Genomic DNA, 21,235 nt, shown 5'->3' with positions numbered 1-21,235 from the left:
CAATTCTGACATCTTGAGTTCAGACTGGAGCTGATTCCAGGCTGAAGGAGCATCACACTGAAAGCTTGCTTTCCTTTTTCAGTTCGGCAACATGGAACATGCAAAAGAAAAATGTTGTTGGAGCGTAAAGAATGGGAATTAATAGATCTATGTAAGAGAGAGTTTAAATATGCTGGAGCCAAACCGAGTAGAGATTTATAAATCAGGATCATCAGGTGATTGTTTCTCTGTACGCTTAAAGGAGGCCATTCAGCTTTTGCATACAACTCACAATGATGTGTGAGACATCTGCTACTGGTTACAAACCTTAAAGCACAATGATATACAGTATTTAGTGATTGAAGGCATTTGGTCGAAGCATTCATATATAAAACATCTCCATAATCCAGGAGTGGCAGGAATATTGCAGCTACCAATTTGTTGCAGCTACCAAATATATATATGGCTTTGTTAATAGTCTGTCCTAGAATGCGGTTAGATGTGCCCTTTTTTTTGAGCGCCTGCCCCTTTAGTGGTCTCTGCACTGCCCTGCATAACACCTGGCCCTGCATAACACCTGTCATGAACATGAAGGAGCCTTTATGAATGTTTATTACTGTTGTCATAAAGTGTCATTCTGTAAATAATGACACATTTAATGCAAAGTTGCATTAAAACTTGCTTTAAAAGTCCATTAAAATGGTTAGCTTTGCATTATATGTGTCATTATTTACCAAATGACACTTCATGACAACAGTAATAAACATTCATAAAGACTCCTTCATGTTCATAACAGGTGTTATGTTATGTTTATGACAGTGTCATGTTAGTCTTATGCACACCCCGTCAAATAAATTGTTACCAACTACTTTGTTACCAACTACTTTGTTAATCAAAAAGGGAAATAAAAAGTAACAAGATATGTTTAATAAAGAACTGGAGTCAATAAGCTGGAAATTAATTGTTTGTGGGTCTTTCAACAGGATAGAAATATGACCAAATGAGCACATAAAATGCTTCATTAGGAACAACATTAACATTTTGGTGTGGCTATTTCAGTCCCCGGACTTAAATTGTATTAAAAAGAAGGCAGGGTTTTACTAAAGAGACAAGAAGATGAGAGAGGAGATGGGTCAGGATGATCTAGAGAGATTTCGCCAAGGGGAATGGTCAAAAATATTTCTCGCTATACGCCTAACCCTAGAGACATTTTACAGGAGAATACTGAGGAACTATCTTACTGGTGAAAAGAGGTAGTCAAAATACCAACAGCAGGAGTACCAGTCATTTTGCAGCCAGTGATGTAAAAAATATATATTATTTGCTTAAGCTTTTCCGTTTGTGATGATGCTGCTCCAGCAAAGCGTTTTTACACATCTTTACCAGGGGCAGATAAATAAAAATGTCCGTCTACTCAAGCTGTTTTCATGCTTCTGTTTCTGTTTGACGATAACAACAGGTTCCTTTCAATAGGTGACATTTGATGTAAAATATCTACGTGCATTTATATACTATCACATGTTGACTTTTGCCCACGAACTGTAAAAGGGATTCAGATGTTCAATCAAGCAGGGAGAATTTGTGTTCTGCATGAAATTGTTGGTATTTTCCCTTTCCAAGACAGATCAGGTATTTTTCGAAAGCGAATCAATCAGTTTCTGATGATAGCAGATGGTGTTTTGTTCACCACTGGCCATAAACAAACATTTTGAATAAGAATGAACCGGCCAGATTTAGTGTTGTGTGATTACATGAGTTAGGGATAATTGCTGGGCTCTATGTGCTACATAATTGGTGACATATTCATACAGGAAAAAAAAAATTGGACTATTATGCAGAGGTTTTGACAAATGCAGATGTAAAAAAAATGCTTTATGTTCTAGGATTCTTAATAAAACTATCTTTATCGGGGGGTCTGTCGTGTTTGATCCTGATAAGAGCAGACAACAATGGAATACTTTACTAATGAAGAAATGTAAAAGTTACAGGGGGAATTGCAGGAAGGGCAGGTCAGGGAACACAGCAAAGGTGAAGAAGGATTTTGGAGGCAGCTGAGGTAATTAGGTGATTGGGAACAGCTGTGGAACAGCTGTCAACTAAGACTCAAGGAAACTACAAACCAAAGAGAAAAAAATTAACATTGTTCAAAGAGAATTATGACCAAAGGTGCAAAGAACAGAATACAAAAAGAAAGAAACAAATAATAAAAAAACACAAAGGAAGGAACTGATATGATACATCTGTAGAACAATAATGAACACAGTGAACTCAATATGCCATGATCTAAACATAATTTTAAAAAAAGCATCACCAGAAAATGTTTCCAACATTCTACCATTTTTTAAAATCAAACCTTAAGTGTATGAAACTACATGCAACAGATTCCACTACGTCATTATTTTTTAAAGAATGATAAAGACACAAAAAATTCATCACAAAAAAAAAAGAAAAAAAAGATACGATAAAAAATGTGTATCTCCAAAAGTTGAACTTTTCAGGAAATGCGGGGTGGGGGGAGTGCAAACATACTGTAAATAATTATTGAACCAAGTCTTACTATTAATTGTTTGACATGCTACTCATATGCTTACTTATGGGGAAATTATGATGTAATCCTACTCTGGAAAAAAGACCGTGCCTAAACCACTCCCAGTTCAATACCAAGCCTCGGTGTAAAAGCCTCTCTTTCTCTCGCTTCTGTACATTGAACATACTTCTACACACTTTCCTCCTCCTCCTCTGACCTCCCCTGAAATCTAAATATCATTCAGTTTCTCCCCCTTTCCCTTCACCATCTCACCTTTCTATGTAAGTGTAAGTTGTCTGATGATGCATTAGCAAACTCTCACCTAAAGCATTATTAGTTTGATTTTTATTTCCATTCTTTGTCAAAACCCTAAAAAAAAAAACACACAATCTTGTTCCAGACAGACACAATGGCAAAACTATAACAGGTGCTGTCATCAAGTGATATCCTTACACTAGTGAATACTGATGAAGTAGCACAAGCAGGCATTGTTCTGTGTGCATTTAAAACGTTTTATCCACAGAAACACCGCAGCTGTGAATAAACTATACGTTTTGGGGTTTAGGTAAATTGCGTTGATATGCTGGCGGTCTGTTCATCACAAACAAAGACATCAGTGAGGTAGTAACTCATAAAGGGAGAAAATTATGTTTTCAGTGACAGGGCCGGTTTATTGCAGTGGCAAACTGTCCTAAACTACTCCTCCCACTGTGATTTTAAAATGCCTTCCTTTCATCTGGATGATAAAGGAAGTACAAAATAAGTGTTTTGCCATCTGCAATAAAAGAAAATCTCTCTTTTTAATGGCTCGGGTATGGGCGAGGGGCGAGTGCACCTTGCTGTTCATCTCCTGCGTATGAGTGCGAGCTGTCTGGTTGATGGCCATTATGGCTCCTGCTGCTGCATGTGCGTCCGCTCCACCGGGATCACTGAAGTGTTGGAGCTAACAAGCCAGGGATGCAGACAGAGAATGCACAAATGGGATTTTGTCCTGAAAGCTTTAAAGTTTGCTTCCTGTCTCCGGCTGGAAACGAAAAGCGTGGACGTTCGGCTTTTGCTGCGGCTGTCCAAGCTGTGTGCCCAAAGAAATGAGATGAGTGAATCTGATAATCTTGCTAATGATTAATATTGAGGAGAAGAGCACATGCAGCTGATTGAGCCCTGAGATTTTTGGGCTTGTTTTTCATCTCGCTTTTTTTCCCCCCCATATTCCTTTTTTACCGTAGCTGGTGTCTTATTCAGCTTCAGAGAGATGCTCCTCTCCGGAAGATATACAATATTCCTTTGCATTAGTTTAGGAGCACACAAGATGTAGGGCACAGATTCGTACGTACAGACACATTAAAGCTGCCTCCCCAGATACGTCTTCAGATAACAAATGCTGAACTCTTCCTCAGACTTTCCCTCTGTGCGAGCCCCGTATATGCGCACATAAGAAGAAGTAAACAATGAAGAGCCGGCCCAAGGTTAGCACAGATTAAAAGATGTGTCACTGATGGAGGAGACTCCTCCTTCATCCCTGGACTGTCACACTGTGTTTGGGAGCAACCCACTTCATTTTCACAGCATAATGGGTAAACAGAGTGTGATCAGTCCAATTACCCCCTCATTGCAGAGGCGTTCTGGCGGGAATGAGAGCTAGCCGCCTGGCAATGCTGCGGATAGCAACAGTAGCACCTGCTGCCCGGAGCCCTCACTTGTATGAATCTCAATTTGTTTGCACAGCCGTGCCGAAATGCGGCGACCAAAAAGTGAGGCCTCTAAGGAGGATGGCACTGCTGCCTGCCCGCCTTCCTTGGCATTCTGATTGCTGTTTTCTCTGCGCTGTCTCTGAAACCATTCAACATCATAAGGTTTTTTTTTTTCTCTTCTCCAGCAATAAACTCATGTTGCTGCCAGTCCTGCTGGTGTATTGTTGTTCTTTCTTTTTTTGTTTCAAAGATTGTGAATTTTCTTTATCTACCCACTGCACTGAAATTGCTTCACGGATGATTATCGTGCTGAGAAATGACTCCACTCAACAGAATCAAAGTGCAGGTTTAAACATGAGTTTTGAAAATATTTGTCAAGCATATACAGAAAAAAAATCTAATTTAAAGTAAGAAAGGTTCAATGCCTTTACATCTCTTCCTAGCTAGCACTAATTACCATGCATATACATTTTACGGAAATTAATGAGAATCTTTAGGTCCTCGATTGTTTTCCTTTTCCCCATGTTGGAACATGGTTCTATGCCCCTCTTCAGTGATGTTTCTGTTGTCCTTGAGGAAGGTGGAAATACTTCTTTTATGAGTTTTCCTTAGGGAGCTGTCTGGTAGCTGATGCAAACTTATCTTGCATGCATTCCAGCTCCTCATTAACAAGCATTGTAATAACTTTTACAAGAAAACTGTTTTTTTGGTCCCTGGCTTACCAGTTTTGCAGCAGCTGGAAGAGGGGGGAAGAGAACAAGAGAGACAGAAAGAGAGAGAGACAGATAGAGGGAGAGAAGGTTTTGTCAGCAGGAAGTATGGAAAATGCCTTGCAGGATTCATTTGGCTCTACTAATTGAAACTAATACATTTCAAATAGCTTATTGATTTGGAAGGATGCTTAATTTTTCAAATGTGGACAGTAAAAGTGAATGAACAATAGAAAATGTGATGGTGCAGAGATTAACAGAGCATTGGAAGCCTGGTCCCTCACTGCTTAAAACTCACAATTTTAAAGTCTAACATACACCACTTAGCGTGTTGGCATAAATGTAAGGTTTCTTTCATGGGATAAATGCACTAAACAAACAAATAATGTGTTTTGAGATGAATATTTCTCTTATCTAACTTCAGAGGCAGTTTTTTTTTTTTAAGTAATCTGAAGTCTGGTATGAAAGAGCCAAAACATGTGAACAAGTCAAACTGAAACTAGATATTTTATACTACAATAAACTTAATGAAATCCATATACTTAAATTTTTTTTTTTTTTTTCAATAACAAAACAAAATAGTATTTATTCTTTCTGGACATAATGAACAACCGTAAATTGAGACAAATGTAAAAAGTGAAAATATGTCAAATCTAGACTGAATCTCTCTAACAGTCTTTATTAGGAAAAAATATTTGTGAAATTTTGGTATGTTGAACATTATTTTAGTAATATGTCATCTAATGTAATTTTTTGATCAGACATGGTGTATATTGGATTTAGCTGCTTTTGTATGTTTTGAATCACATGAGCTGCAGTCCAGTCCTTTTTCTGTTTAGCTCAGCAATGCACTGTTTACACCTCCGGTTCCACAAAGAATGCAAGAGACTTGGATAATAATTAATGCATGTTCCTAAAACTGCTGTAGATGCTCTTGAAGCAATGACTCCATCTGCAGCTCATGCCTTGTGAATCTACCCTAAATTTTTAAAGGAGCCACAGATCTTTCTTCCACTAAACTTTTTATTAATAGTTTTGCGTACAGCACTCTGTGTACAGCAATTTTATGTAGCAATGACCTTATGTGGTTTACGCTCCTTGTGTAGGGTGTAAATCCTTGACATCTGTAAAGTCAGCAGTCTCTCTCTCATGATTGGATGATTAAGAATGACGAATGAGATCACTGACCCACAACACCACATCCCTGTTTTTTTTTACTGGTTTTATATACAGACTAGTATTTCTGACAATCTGAATTTTGGAATTTTATTAGCTGAAAGTGATTATTATTAATGTCAACAGAAGAAAAAAAAAGTTTTTCACTCTGTGTGTGAAGTACGTTATGCTTCTCCAATCGGATTACTGACAGTTTAACTTTTCAAAACTGCTTTCTGTCTCGTGAATCTATCAGACCTCTAACTTTTAATAATGTGTGTGTCCTTGGAGAAGGCCTGTGGTATTTTTAAGGCCACTAAAATAAAAAAATTAAAAAAATAAATAAAAAAACGAAAACAAAAACCTCTTGTAGGGACAAGAGGAGAACAGAAAATTCTGCACCTCGGCAGCATCGCGGCTTGGAACAATATTAGTAAATCTGGATCTTTATCAGCAGTCCAAGTGAATCTCTCGCAAATGAACTCTCCCACATATGCTCGGGTGTACACAGCTGACAGGTGAATCCGCTGCTGATTGATGCCAGCAAATTATGTTTTGTTTTGTTTTTTTCTCCACAGTCGTTTCACAGGCAAAATGTTGCCTAAGATTGAACGATGTTATGCAAATCACTTCTTTTTCTTTTTTCTTTTTTTTTCCGGTAACGGTTTTAACTCTGTCAAGCGCTGCTCTGGATAACTTCCACAGGTTTTCACAAACAGCCAGAGATGTTACTGAATGAAAGCTTAGGTCGTGGAATGATTTCAAAATGATTTGAAGGCTTTAAAGTCTCCCTCCTTTTTTTCTTTTTCTTTTTTTTTTTTTCCTCAGACGTCCTCATGAGCTCTATACTACCCGTTCTTGCAGATACTCTCTGCTGGCGCGCTTGCCTGATGCGCAGCGCCTCCCCAACTGGTCCCTCACTTTGACAAATTCTTGGACGTGAGTCGTTCTGCTGAATGGATTTTTTTTTTTTTTTTTTTTTTTTTTTTTTTTTACTTGCAGACATGATTCTCTGAATATTTGAGAAATCGAACAGCTTTGCCGCACTGTTATCTTCTCCGCAAAGGAAGGCTGCCCGATTTGGAGAGCACAATGGCACTTTGGTCATTTAGGAGTTGCTTTCTTTTGGCTTTCATTCAGCTTTTCCCCTTTCACCTCAAGTTGGCGACTCGGGCGGAGATAAGTTTTCCTAGACTGGCAAACAGATTTTATCCCATGGACGTAACGTCGCCGATGGGACGTGTGATCAGAGAATCAGCGGGGATCAAAGTCTCGCTGAAAGTCAGTGACCGCAATGAAGTTTTGCACAGGTCTGAAACTGACGGATCCGCGAGACCAAAATATAAGCAGGAGGTGAAAAATGAAACCGTGATTACAAATGGCTCAACGGTAAACAATTTCAACAATCTCAAAATACCAGACAAAAAGTGTGACAATATTTCGGCGGCAGTGATTGAAACACCCAAAGCCACAATTTCAATCGGGGAGAGGAAGAAAAGAAGTGTCGGCGTGTCCTACAACGAAAATTTGGACAGGAGTATCACTGGGGAAGCGCGGAGGTCCGTCAGAACTGTCCAAGGTGCTTCGAACTTCAAAAGCGAGTACCAGAGCACAGAGGAGGAGAGCGGAGGTTCAAACTCGACGCAGAGCGAGCCTCACCTGGACACCTCCACTTTTGCTCTGTCGGGAGACTCGACGCACAACCAGGCGATGGTGCACTGGTCCGGGCAGAATAGCAGCGTGAGTTTCAGTTTGAAAAACAACACTCAACTTAAAGATCGTAAGGGTTTAAAATGCCCCTCACTTGCGTATATGCAGTTGCGTCTTAAAACTGAAAGGTTTTAGCTGTTTTTAGAAAACCACATTTTTACGCACGGCTTTCTCATACGTAAATATTTAAGCCCGAGAAACACGCACATAACAAACTGTGCTATAATATGCTATAGGGCAATATGCTATAATGCTATAATGCCATTTCTGCATCAATACTCATTTCTCTTGTTTGTTGTAGATGCCCTCTGGGTGTTTTGAATGCACGCAATTCTCCTGTTTATCTCTCTCTCTGCTTTTTAAAAAAATTTTTTTTTAGATTTATTCAAAGAAGAATCATTTATTCAACTGTTTGTCATTTGAACTTTAAATTAATATCCGTCCTTGCAAGTAAATTTGACGAGGCACAGAGCTGTGGGAGGGTGCAGGCATTTTGGCAGCAATCACAACACATTAATTATTTATGAAATAATCAAGTAATGTCTCCTAGAGAGGTGTAAGAGCTACAATTAGAATAACTGTGTCCAACCTGGGCCCCTAATGTGACGTTGATGAAACAGCGTCTGACCTTTTAGCAAATTAAACACAGTTTTATTATTGACAGTAAACTCTTGCTTAGTTGATAAATGTTGTTGCTCGGTATGCTTGCTGTCTTGATAAATCCCGGTTTAACACCACAAGGCAGCTGAAATGCATGCCAAGACATTGCTGTATCCCTCCACATTAACCCCCACACCCTCACGCAAACACACACACACACACACGCACGCACACACACACACACACACACACACACGCACGCACACACACACACACACACACACACACGCACACGCACACACACACACACACACACACACACCCACACACAAACCCTCGCACGCGCACGCACACCGTCACGCAAACACACACCCACGCACGCGCGCACACACACGCATTTTCACTACATTCTGGAACACATATTGTGGGTACACACACTCCAGCAACACACAGACAAAGCCAAGGTGATTTTATCTCCTGCTTTAAATATGCAGCATGCAAAGATGTTTGCAAGCAGCAGGATTTATCAGGAGCAAAGATCTCCAAACTACAAAGAGCCTTGGACTAAAGCTGTTGCTCTACATCTTTCTTTCTTTTTTTTTTTTTTACTTCAGGTAACTTAGATCACCTCAGTCTAGTAGGCAAAACACTCTGTGTCAGAAACAATCATTTCATTCCACATTTAATCATTTCCACATCCCCAGTGAAAGAGCTAATATTCCTGTTTTTTTTTTAAAACAGCCAGATCAATTTCTTTTTATAATTCAATCTTTAATTGCTTTTCTTATCTGTTCCATTTTCTGTTATATGGCGCATATTATTATGTTCTCAGACTTTTGCTACGTCGAAGCATTTTTGAAGTCATACAACCTCATATGTAATGAATAGTGAAATATGAGCTTAGTTTTCAGATCTCTTCACATTGATGACCCCCACCCCCAATTTTTTTTTTTCTTTTTTCTTTTTCCTCCACAACAGTATTCACCGGATCTTTGATGAGCTTGTCACTGCAGCCAGTCAACATTTTAGATTTATACAATCTGGACTCCAGTCTGTGGTCCTGAAAGTACAAGTGAAACGGCGGAGCTTAAATTTATGGGGTTTTACGACTGGATGTTAGAGCTCAGGCTATATTAGATGTAAATGACTGATAATAAATTCAATCTTAAAGGGACATTTGAAGGAAAATTACTTCAGTCCTGCGGTCTAGGGTAGTTCTATCAAATTTTCACTTCAAGACATTGCCTGCGATTTGGCCAATATGTCAAATCCCACAGGAAGAAAAATGAGAGAGATGTTGAGGGTGATGGCGAAAAGTGCCAGCAGGGGATCTTCTGAGTTCAGATTTGATAAAGAATCTCATCGTATAAAAAGCCTGAACCTGTCCATGAGTCAGTCTTCCAACTATCATTTGATTTCTGGGATTGTCTAAGACATCAAAGCCTGAAGTCGTAGCCCCCTGGACTCTGACTTTAAGAGAGATAACATTGATTGGGCTCAACCAGGGGAATAAAACATATACCCCACAAATTCCCTTTTAAATTCATGCTCCTTAACTGCGTGTAGTATTGATTGGTATAGTGCATGTGTCTTGCTGCTTACATGTGAATGGGGAAGGTGATAAGAAGGAATATTATTTGTAATGATGCTGTTTTAGTTTGGGGGGTCATTTCAATTGCGCAAATTAGGAAAAACAACACTGTAACCCTACAAGAACAAGTGTGCATAAACAACAGATAGATGGACAGCAACATGGCTGGTGAAATTTCATATGAAAAAACTCCAGTGCCTCACGTAACATCCACAAAATTAATTGTGTCATGTTTGTATTTTGTGTGAAAACAGAATATGGCACAATTGGGGAATAGAAGGCAGATGATAGATGGTTTTGCTTTTTGTTTTGCTTTTTTTAAATATTTAAAATATGTTAGTCTCTCTTTACTTTCCCTCTGCTAAATGAAATCCAGTGCAAACCAATAGCCTTCAGAGATCCACTAATTATTAAATATATTCAATCTCCATATCATTTAATCTTAGTGTAAAGAGAATAGTTCTGTGTTGGCCATGCAAGGAACACACTGAGAAGAAGGCCATGGCTCATGCTTACTCTGGAGGAGTAAGCATGAGCAGAGATCTGCTGCTCAGGTGAAAGAATTTCAAGGCACAACTATTAGCCATGCACTTCCCATATCTGACTTTTGTGTAAAAGATGCCAGATTGCTGAATTATTCAAGGAAAGCTATAAGCCACATCACTGCAGTTTGCCACAAGTGTTGTTGGAGTCGTGGAGATGAACTTTTTATCCCACACAAGGATGCAAAAACAGCCTTGTGTGGTCAAAACCAAATGGGGACGATCATCAGCTAAATACAGGGCAATCCTGGAAGTGAACATGTTCAAAGTCGCAAATGACTTGAGGCTGAGCCGGAGGTTAACCTTCCAGCAGAAAAACAAAGAGAGCCACCTCATCGCATTTGTGTTGAATCTCAAATTCTAGACATAAAACCAACTGAACATTTCTATTCATTCATTCTCTGCATCCAATCCCACTGAGCTTGAGCTATTTGTCGCAGAAAAGTTGGCAAATTCTTTTGTCTCCACATATGCATAAATGGTGGTAGTATACACCATTTGCAACTGTAATTGTAGTGAGATGTTAACAGGGATGGAGGGGGTGGGATGCAAATACACATCACACTTTTAGATTTTTAGTATTAAAAAGTTTTTTGTTTTGCTTTTTTTTTCTGCATCACAAATATGAATTTCTTAGTGTTGGATTGTCATATAAAACTCTCTCAAAACCTGTAAAAGTTTTTGGTTGTAATGCATTACAAACTTGTTTTTTTCTCACATAAGTGCTAAACAGCTGTTGCAGCACGTATTAAACTGCTCCAGTGGATGCAAAGCCATCCTCCCCTTAAAGGCAGGCGTCTTAGTGTGCAAGCCAGTTGATGACGATCGGGGAGTTTATTGGCAGCCAAATGATTTTGGGCTCCTGATTGACCATTTTTGCAAGCTCCTCACAGACAGCTGATCCAACCAGGACAGAGTGTTCGAGCCGAGGACATTAATGAGCATCTTTATTGACTACACATCCCTGGAGCTTCTTCTGTGCGTCCCTGTAAATAACGTTCCTATACAGAAAAGGGTCTGATCATCTTTACTGCCCTGCTGTTGGGAACTTGCTTTAAGAGGAGCCAGGCATTGATGAGGCTGGCTCCTCTCCTTCTCTTTTTTTTCTGCTCTTCCTTTTGAGGTGGAATTAGTCAAACGGATCTGTCAGTTCTGTACTGTTGTCTCTTCTTTTTTTCTGTTGTGACTTACAGAGAACTAGACAGGCCCCCTGGGTCGTGTTGTCAGAACGCTTAATCAAAACGAGGCCATTATTGTTCCTCATAATCTCATTGGTATAAATAGACAATAAAAAAAGAGGAAATGACATGGCCCTGGGGGACACCTGTGTTTAAAACCGTTTCATTACATAGACAGCCATTCCATTTAATGCGCCAGAAATTCATTGATCCATAAAATCAAATGGAATGGGTTCCCAAATCACAGAGGTGTTTGACCAGAATTTGGTTCTGTTACAGGATGATGAAAAGAGCAGTATAAACCTTTCACGACAGAGGCATAGCAAAAGGCAAAATTGAAGTTTCTTTTGTACTCAAAATGCATATCCTTCATCCTGCAAATCAGTTGTAAAATATTAAATGCTTTTCTTGCCAAACATGGGAAAAACTCGTTAATGGTGTTCAGTCAAAGGGTTAATAGTTCCTTAAGGCTTTTATCCATGAACTTTTTATCATCCTCTGGCCCCCTGCTTTCTATCTAAGGGGGTTTTTGATCCTCACTATGCTTGATGAAAACCAAAAACAGTTCATGCTTTTATATTTGAGTATAAATTACTGTCTCTCTGTGGTGCACTTTATATTAGATGACTTTCCCGTACTCTGCTTCTCTTGAGTTTTTCTCTTCTAATTTTATATTTACTTTAATAACAAGTATTAGTTTGTGTTTTTTTTCTTCTTCTTTTTGTAAAGTTGCAACTGGTGGCACAAAAACAAATCAAAAATCTTTTTTTTCCCCCTGCAAGGCATTCTTGTCCTCCACATGCTTGTCTCTGGAGGTGTCAACACCACACACTTGTTCATTAATCCCACTTGTCTTAAGCCTTTAGGGTGCACCGTCCACTGATGGAATCGTAAGATGCTGACGGAAACTGCGGCTGTGTGCTATATAAAAACGTAGAGTACAGCCATTTATCCAGTCACTGTGAACACGGCAATCGTGTGAATTAACTTCAGAGAAGTTTAATTCTGTTTTTGCTGGCCAGTTGTGATGGCTTCTAACGAGGAGAATTGACACCTTTATCTGAGCGCCGGGTTTTACTAAATGTTATTTTCCATGATTACTTAATAAATGCGGTTGGCAAAAATGCCTTGCAAAAGTATTCAAACGTATTCAACATTTTGTCGTGTTAGAACCATAAACTTCAGTTTGCTTAATATATCATAGGCTAACACAAGGTAGGTCATAATTAAGCAATGCAAGCAAAAATAATGCAAGGTTTAATTGCTTTTTTCAGGAATAACAAGTTTGTTAAATTTATATGCATTTGTACTGCACTGCCCCTTACTGAACTTGTGTTGACCCCCAATTAAAATCCATAGCAACCAGTTCCTTTCAAAAGTCACTGAATTTGCAAATAGAGGATGCTTGTGTGTAACTATTGTCCATAAAGATACAGTCATTATGCAAAGGCCCCGTAGGTTTGCTAGAGAACATAAGCAAACAAGCCGCATTGTGGAGACCAAGCAATACATCAGACATCGATAACATTGTGAAAAAGTTTAAATCGGTATTTGTATATAAAAAATATCCCAAGCTTTAAACATTTCAAGGATAATTGTTTAGTTTAAAATCCAAAATACATTGTGATAGAGTAAAACCACTGAGTTATTACTTCAAACAAATATTTATTTAATTGATGGAAATGAGTTACCACAACTTTACCACAAGTTATTTAAACTAATTTCTGTTTTTAGGATGTACTGCTAGGTTTTACAGTCTAAGTGAAAAACAACAGAAGCTTTTGGTTCTAACGCGGCAGAATGTGAAAAAGTCTTCTGAATATAAATACTCTTGCAGATTACTGTAATAAGGGCTATTGATGAGGGACAAAGTCAAAGCCGCACCCAATTCAATAAAAGTTACATTTTATTTGTTGTTTTCTTTTTTATACAAAAAATAGTTTCATAACTGCTGGGATCAAAGTATAGGACCTCTCCGCCTTGATTTCAACTTTGTGCGTTCATTTTAATAGTTTAGAAAAAGAGTTCACGAGTTCAGGAAAAGCCTCCTGACAAAGCTCAACCAAGCGAGCCAGTTGACACAATCGTTAGCGTTACACACTGAAAACTTATTTTGTCGCTCATTAAAATGGCTAATCGTTATAAGAATAATCATAAGCCAAAACTTATAACCGTTAATTAACCAAAAACAACAATATTCTAATCACTTTGCATTCTGAGGTCCAGGAAAAAAATTATTCATTAATTAAGGAAACCTCTTGTTTTGCAGTTTGTTTTGTATAATGACTGGGTGGACAAAAGAAACAGCAACACTCTCCTAAAAGAGTACAATTAGTTTTATTTGAGGTGCCTACAACTTTTTTAAAACTGCAAAAGTTTTGTTGGTTTTTGTTGCTAAAGAAGGTCAGCTTTTGAATTCTTCTGGAGTGCGTTTTTTTTTTTTTAAATAAAAAATTTGGATACCACACCGATTTTATTCTTTGGTGCTCAAGACATGTCTGCTCATAAGTAAACATGTTCATAGCAATTGTTGGTATCATGTGGTTTTCCAGTGATTGTAATTGAGTCCACTGTCACAGCAAATTGGAATCCCACCGCTTCAGTACCATTGTTTCTTTTTTTGAATCTGCCTACCTTCACAGTAGGATTAGACTTTTTTAAAATCGTGGTAACAAATCATAGTTATTCCACTCAGCAAGGATCTCTTTTAACCTGAACTATGGCCTCATCCATTAAACGGTCAAGAACATTGCTGTGAGAAAATGTGTTTGCTCATTATAATTTTTTTACCTTTTTGACTATTAGTCACACTTATATGTTTCTGATGATCACAGTTATTTATATCAAGCAAACACGATGCAAGTAAAAACAAAAAACAATTAATTTCCTAGAGGAATTTGAAAATAGTTTATTGAACTTAGCCCTAAATAAAATTATTATTGGTCTGCAAAAAATTAAAAAAATAAAAACAGATTACCTGCATGTCCTTAATCACATTTCTTGAATTTAACTAATCATGCCTAGGCTGTATGTGCATCTGATACAGCCTAGTTAAATCATAAATTAGGTGATTGACGACATGAGTTCACTGGCCTGATTATGATCACTTGCCTGAGGTCAGTGTTAAATGAGGGGAGCGGAGGTATATAAAATCTACTTTCTTGAACCTCCCATCATGTGATGTCATTCCCTCTTCAAAAATATACTTGGAGTGTTGCTTTGATTCTTTCATTTTTTGAGGAATCCTTTTATCTCCTATGGCAGCCATTCAGGTACGCCTTAACGCTTGATAAACACAGAGCACCGCCTATTTTTTACAAAGCTCCTCCTTCAGATCTGCAGTTCCCCAACCGAGCTTCTGCTTCAGAGAGAATCCCTTCTCCACTCAGCTCCTCCAGACTAGCAGCAAACACCTGGTGGAGCTATGAGTCTGCTGAGCTGCTAATAGGAACTACTTCTCAGTCAAACCTAAGAACGGTTGTAAACAGGATAATGAGAAGCATTGTTGTGCTGATGTGCTTGAAGACAGTGTTGAAAAGAGCAGGGGCTTCTTAAAGTGATGAATACCCAAGTTAAAGGCATCAAATTACGATGTCAAATTTCTTTTTAAGTCGTTTTTGATACATGCAACCTTTATATGACAACTGAAGGTAACATAGTTCTTAAGTCCTTTAAAACGGTACTTTGTGCCTGGAAACTCCATAATACCATCCCTTTAATGGCTTAGCAACAAAAGACAGGGCAAAATGGCATCAATGTGTTCTGAGGTAAAACCAAAAGACCAAAAGAACGCAGCGCCCTGTCTCATATTCGTCATTAAACATCATGAGATATTAATTCAGAAAAATAACATCTAGGAAAGTGGTGCTTTAGGACTTTGACGACTTGACATAATTGATGAAGCAATGATTTCTTGATTTTTTTTTCTCTCTCATGGAGAATTTTCTGAGAGACGACGTCTGACTATTAGTTTGTACCTTACGCCTGAGAGTACTTCAGCTAAATCAGTGCAGATTCTGATGCAAAGCAAACCAGCAAGTCCAGCTTGAAATAGTCCAAAAAGAAAAAAAAAGAGAAGGTATTGCAACACTTGTTAGCAGTTGTTGCTTGGCATAACAGACTTGTATTTTCTCAGCCTATTTCTTATTATTTTTCTCTTCCGTGTAAAAAGTTTAAGTCGAAGAAAAGAATACAATCTAAAGAGATCATGAAGGAGAGAAACACTATTTTATGTAACTCAAGCTTTAGTACCAAAATCTAATAAAGTTGAAGTCTCAACCACCAATCTGTAGCAACCTATAGTCACTAAAGTCAAGTTTATTAGCATAGCACATCACAACAACAAGGCAGTTAAAAGTGCCAAAGAAAGAAGTAAAAATTATTTTACTTTAGTCTCTGGGGTAATTTTCAGGGTTAGGATGATTTTGATTTTGTTTTTGTTGACACATGCTTGACCAAAAAAAAAAATCAGAGGATAGGGAATTGTGTGTGCGACCTTCAGCTTTATTAGTGACAAACAAGCACTTATTGGCGGGTAGGCAGCTTTGCTCTAAAACACCCAGTTTCATCTGATGGGCTTATGTGCCTCTGTTCGTCTCCGGCAGTAAGCAATTACTTCCCTCTTCTTTTACCTTGGACTTTCTTTAACTCCCAGGCTCACCGCACCACTGTCCTTACCACCACCCCCACCTCCCTCAAAAATAATTTACACAGAAGATTCTTGGTTAGGCTTACAACATTTTATGCATGACTTTAAATAAATAAATTACATAAGCTGTACTCTTTTCACCAACCCTCGCCAGTGGACATGTTGGAGCAGAAACACATGGCTTCCTCGGGGACTGTAGATATGCAATTGTGGTTTCCAGCAACGTGAAATAGTCATAAAGTTTGCAAGTAACTAAACTGGTATTTGCATAAGGATCAGACTGATCTTATGAGTACTCTCACATACAAGACTCTTCACGTGGATTCTCTAAAAAATGAGTATTTTTCATGCTAAAATGAACCTCAAACGTTCTTTTGCTGTAGAGATGTGTGCAGCAGTTGTTAATGGCTATCGCCAGCTTTTTATGTTTTTCTTGACATTATTAAGGTTTTTAATCTATCTTTGTGTTAGAAATAATTATTAATGCTACAGTAAGAAACAGACTAGTTTTTCACAGCTTTGTGAGTAAAAAACAGTACCTTGTCCAGCTCTTTAAATTTAGATCAAATTAATCCTTCCTCCAGTTAACATTTCATGGAAGGCTGCTCCTGTAATCACTGTTAGATTAGCGGTAGGTCACTGGCACTAGCAGTAGAAGAACACGGCCATGTGTTTTAAGAAGACTTTATCAGAAGCTGCCAAAAAAAAGATAAAATTAGAATATCATATTTTAATATGTTTCTTTTTTCATTTCAAGTTTTATTTTGTGTCACATTGACAAAAAAAATAAATCACCCCTTACAGTAGAAATAATTCAGTAAAATCCCAGTTTTTGCTCCTCAAAAGACATGCATGTGTGCTCTTTTTCATGAATCATTTGTGCTCAGGGACCATAATGCATCCCATCAACATATCCTCTCAGCACTTCCTCAGCACTTACAATTTAGCTGTGCCTCACAAAGTGCATTTTAAGCAGTAAATACAGAGTTCCCATCAGTTTCATACTCAAGCACACTGACATTGCTTGCCTCTCTGTCTCTCTCTATCTCTCTCTCTGTCTGTGCACCACACACACACAAATACACGCACACATTTTTTTTTATCCATCACATTTAATCAAAGAGACAAAGCGGGTGCAGAATCATATTTGACAGTTTTGCATGTGATTAATTAGTTTAATAGCTGTTGCAGTGAGGGAGACACATAGTATATTTGTGATTAGTTTATGAAAACAAATTTATGCATTTTCTGATTGGGAAAAAATCATAAAATTGAAATCCCAATTGGTAGACAGCTTTATTAGTCATCAGGGAGATTTCGTCTACACACACTGCCCCACTTCAGGGTGAAAAATGTTGTGCCTAAAGGTCACAGCTGATTGTGTCTTTCTATCCAGATATCAGGCAACCTAAGTGAACCTGGTTTAGCAAGATTATGTGCCGAGAATCACTACACCTTGAAGCAGCATATTGCCTGAAGCAACACAGCAGCTACTATCATGTTTAAAGATGACTGGAACTGTTCAGGTGGCAGTCAGCTTAAATAATGGCGCGACTTGGCAGCTTACAGTGACAGGAATGTATTAGTTGCAGGGTGGAAAATGGCTTTTCCTATCTAGCGAGTAACAAAAGACCCAACCTAAAGTGCCACACACACGGTGCAATCAATGGAAATGATGGAAAACTTCCAAACAGAAAATGGCACATTTAGAAAACAGAATACTCGCTCATTGGATATCCTGGAACCGATCCTTTAAAATAACCGGTTGGCTGTGCCATAATAGTAAAAGAAAACAAAACAAAAAAAAAGAGTCATTGTCTGACAGGCTGCGTCAATAAGTGAATTAATTTTGATTACAATTTTGGCAGAACTCATGACAGAATAAATACAATCTTTGCAGAGGTCAGATTTGACAAACCTGCATATCATTTACATGACTTAGTGAATGAGCTGAAACATGATGGAAGTGTCATCAAAAAAATTGATTATATAAATCACAAAACAGAATCTAATTATATTTTGGCTTTACTATGTTTGGCCTTTCACTTATTCCCTGAGCTGCAGCAGGAAACATTTAATTGCTAAATGTGTGCCAGACGTTTCAGCTTTGTACAAAATGTACATGATCAACATGAGTTTGAAGCGCTTTTCCATCAATTTAAGAGGGAAATGCAAAGTGAAAGACAGGATTTTATACCCAGGGCGTTTGATCAAGAACATTGAAATATTATATGGTGTTTTCAAATACTTTCTCTTTTGTTTCTTATTTAGCACTATTTCTTCATCATCAAATGTGAAAGGAAAATGTGCTATTTTGCTTCTTTTGTACAGAGTAAATGTGCCAATTATCCATCAGCAATACATTTTGTTATAGATATTTCACATCTTTTGACTTAAAAAGTTAATTAATGTTTCAAAATTGGAACTTGAATATCAAAATCGTCATCGTTTCATATTGTCTTATTTTTAGGAATCAAACATATGTCTGCATTTTTGTGTTCGTGTGCGAGTGCAGAGCCGCCACAGACTCAGGGGTTATATGATGAGCTAAAAATTCATATACTCTACATTGGGAACAAATAATGTCCCTGTGGCCGTGCTGGAGGGATTATTACTGCTACTGCTGCTTTTTTCCCCAGCTGTCTGGGGGATATATTGTATTCATTTTTGAATATATTCTTATTTATTTCAGTCCTGTTTCCAGGATATGTCAGTCGATCAGAGCCATCTTGTTATGTTAGTCGTATAGACTTTCGTTTTCTGTGTTGCTCGTTTTCACTAAAGTAAGTCTATTTCTGACATTGTTAAATATTTATATACTTTTTTTACTTTGTGAAAGGCCAATAACTGTTTATACAGATCATTCGCCCTGAGGTCCAAACAGCTCCAATTTATCTCCATTTTAATGAAATTTGATTCAGTCTAAATTGATTTATATTATTCCAGTGTATTTCAGCTCATTACAGTCAGTTTGAGAATCATATCCACTTACAAACAGTTCATTCCTTCCTGTTATGGTACAGTGCAGAGAAAAAGAAGTTGACACAGTATCCAGTGGAACAGTCTAAGGGATAGTTTAAGCCAATGTGATGGAGAATTACAGATGTCTTGTTTTTGTACCTTTTTCTTTTTCTAGCAAGCCCCTAGAAACTGTATTTCAATGCAGCTGAGTTCATTTACATAGGGCCATTTCACAACAAATATTATAATGACGTCAGCAGACCAGTAGTACCACCAGAAGTGGCTGCCAAAGGAGATTCAATATTTCTCAACAACGCAGGAAAAAAATCTAACCAAAACTCCAGGTATGTTTCAGATGAGGGAATAATACTATGACATCACTTATGTCAAAACTTATGTCAAATCTAAAAGATGCTTTTCCATAATACCCCAATTTAATTACTTGGATTAGTTTAAAAAACCTTTTGGAAATCCAGCAGATTGCATTTAATCATTGACTTGTTGCCATACATTTGCATCCAATTAAAAGCTATTAAGTAAATAAAAATATATTAGGGGCTGCACAGTGGTGCAGTTGGTAGAGCTGTTGCCTTGCAGCAAGAAGGTTCTGGGTTCAATTCCCAGCCCAGGTCTTTCTGCATGGAGTTTGCATGTTCTCCCTGTGCATGTGTGGGTTTTCTCCGGGTACTCTGGTTTCCTCCCACAGTCCAAAAACATGACTGTCAGGTTAATTGGCCTCTCCAAATTGCCCCTAGGTGTGAGTGTGTGTGTGCATGGTTGTTTGTGCTGTCTGTCTCCATATTACTACTAGGAAGTAGTAATATGGAATCAGTTCAAAATGCAAAGTTATAATCAAACCCTTCACACAAACAGTTAATTTTAAATTATATAGAATTTATAATGTGATATTTCACCCGGCCAGATATCATATTATTTGCTGTGGTTTCCTGGAAGACAGGATAAAATGAATCAAAATGATTGTTGTCATGCTTACAGTCAAAGAATGCAAACGAACTGGCAGACTGAAAAGTCCTAATGCATTCCCATAACATACAGTGATTAAATTAGTTTTAGACTGCTACAGTTTTACTAAAAACTTTTCGTATGTTTCCAACATTTAAATTAGATAAATAAATGGTAATCAAATTTGTCCTTGAACACCAAGTTCCTTGTGTTTTTACCTTTTAAAGTGCAAACTACAATTCACTGTCTGACAATGTCAGAACACAGGAGAAGGAAAAATAAGTGCTCTTTCCATTGCTGGTCCATTAAACATATTTCTTTGACTTTTACCCCAAGCTTTCATTAAAAAATGAAGCAGGCCATTCACAATCTTTTTATCCCTCTGAGGGCAAAAAAGCAGTTTATTGTCTATTGTTGTTAAAGGAAGAAAAGCCCAACATGGCCACAAAATCTCGTCACAATAGAGCCGCGGTTGAAGTGAAACCCATTTCATTAATTTCCCCCCCATAATGGACTGAATTGATTGTTGAAACCTTTCAAGCTTGAAGCATTTGTGTTATATGACCAAAGCTCAGGAGTTGGGTGGATAAGCAAACATACAGATCGTCGACTAATGCACAAGGTACATTTTGCCGGAGTTTACTTGATGAAAGCAGCTTTCCCCAGAGTATGTTTTCGCCCACAAAAATACAAACAATCAATTTTGTCTACAGATAAGACGAGGACAGAGTAAGGCCACTCTTCGACCACACCATTTCTCCTGAAAGACATTTGTCTCCCTGCTAAGTAATCTGCTTCGGAAACCTCCTAACAGAAGCAAAATCAAGATGTGGTGGTTTTTCTATCGTCCACCCACTTGCACTGCTTCTTGATTTTGCTGTCTTTAAGAAGTCTATGCAAATGCGCAGGGGTTACTGTGTTTCTTTTTCTCTGCAGGTGTTTGCATCAGGTAATTTCTAATGGATGCATGAATATATTAA

General features: G+C 38.0%; 1 protein-coding gene across 2 annotated transcripts in view; it reads left to right on the top strand.

Moving 5' to 3' along the window:
* Positions 1-6,763: 6,763 nt before the first annotated feature.
* LOC103476779 (VPS10 domain-containing receptor SorCS3-like) overlaps positions 6,764-21,235 on the top strand; it is a 63,360-nt gene continuing 48,888 nt past the window's right edge. The window contains exon 1 of one of the 2 annotated variants that reach the window (XM_008429353.2): positions 6,764-7,802. In XM_008429353.2, the coding sequence (XP_008427575.1) occupies positions 7,155-7,802 (648 nt within the window). In that variant the 5' untranslated portion in view covers positions 6,764-7,154. The remainder of the gene's footprint in view (positions 7,803-21,235) is intronic. The other variant, XM_008429355.2, reaches the window with a different exon arrangement.

Source organism: Poecilia reticulata, linkage group LG15, assembly GCF_000633615.1.
Source record: "Poecilia reticulata strain Guanapo linkage group LG15, Guppy_female_1.0+MT, whole genome shotgun sequence".
In the NCBI taxonomy this organism is placed as follows: Eukaryota; Metazoa; Chordata; class Actinopteri; order Cyprinodontiformes; family Poeciliidae; genus Poecilia; species Poecilia reticulata.
Note: the sequence above shows the minus strand (reverse complement) of the source record. Positions and strands in the feature narration are given on the sequence as shown.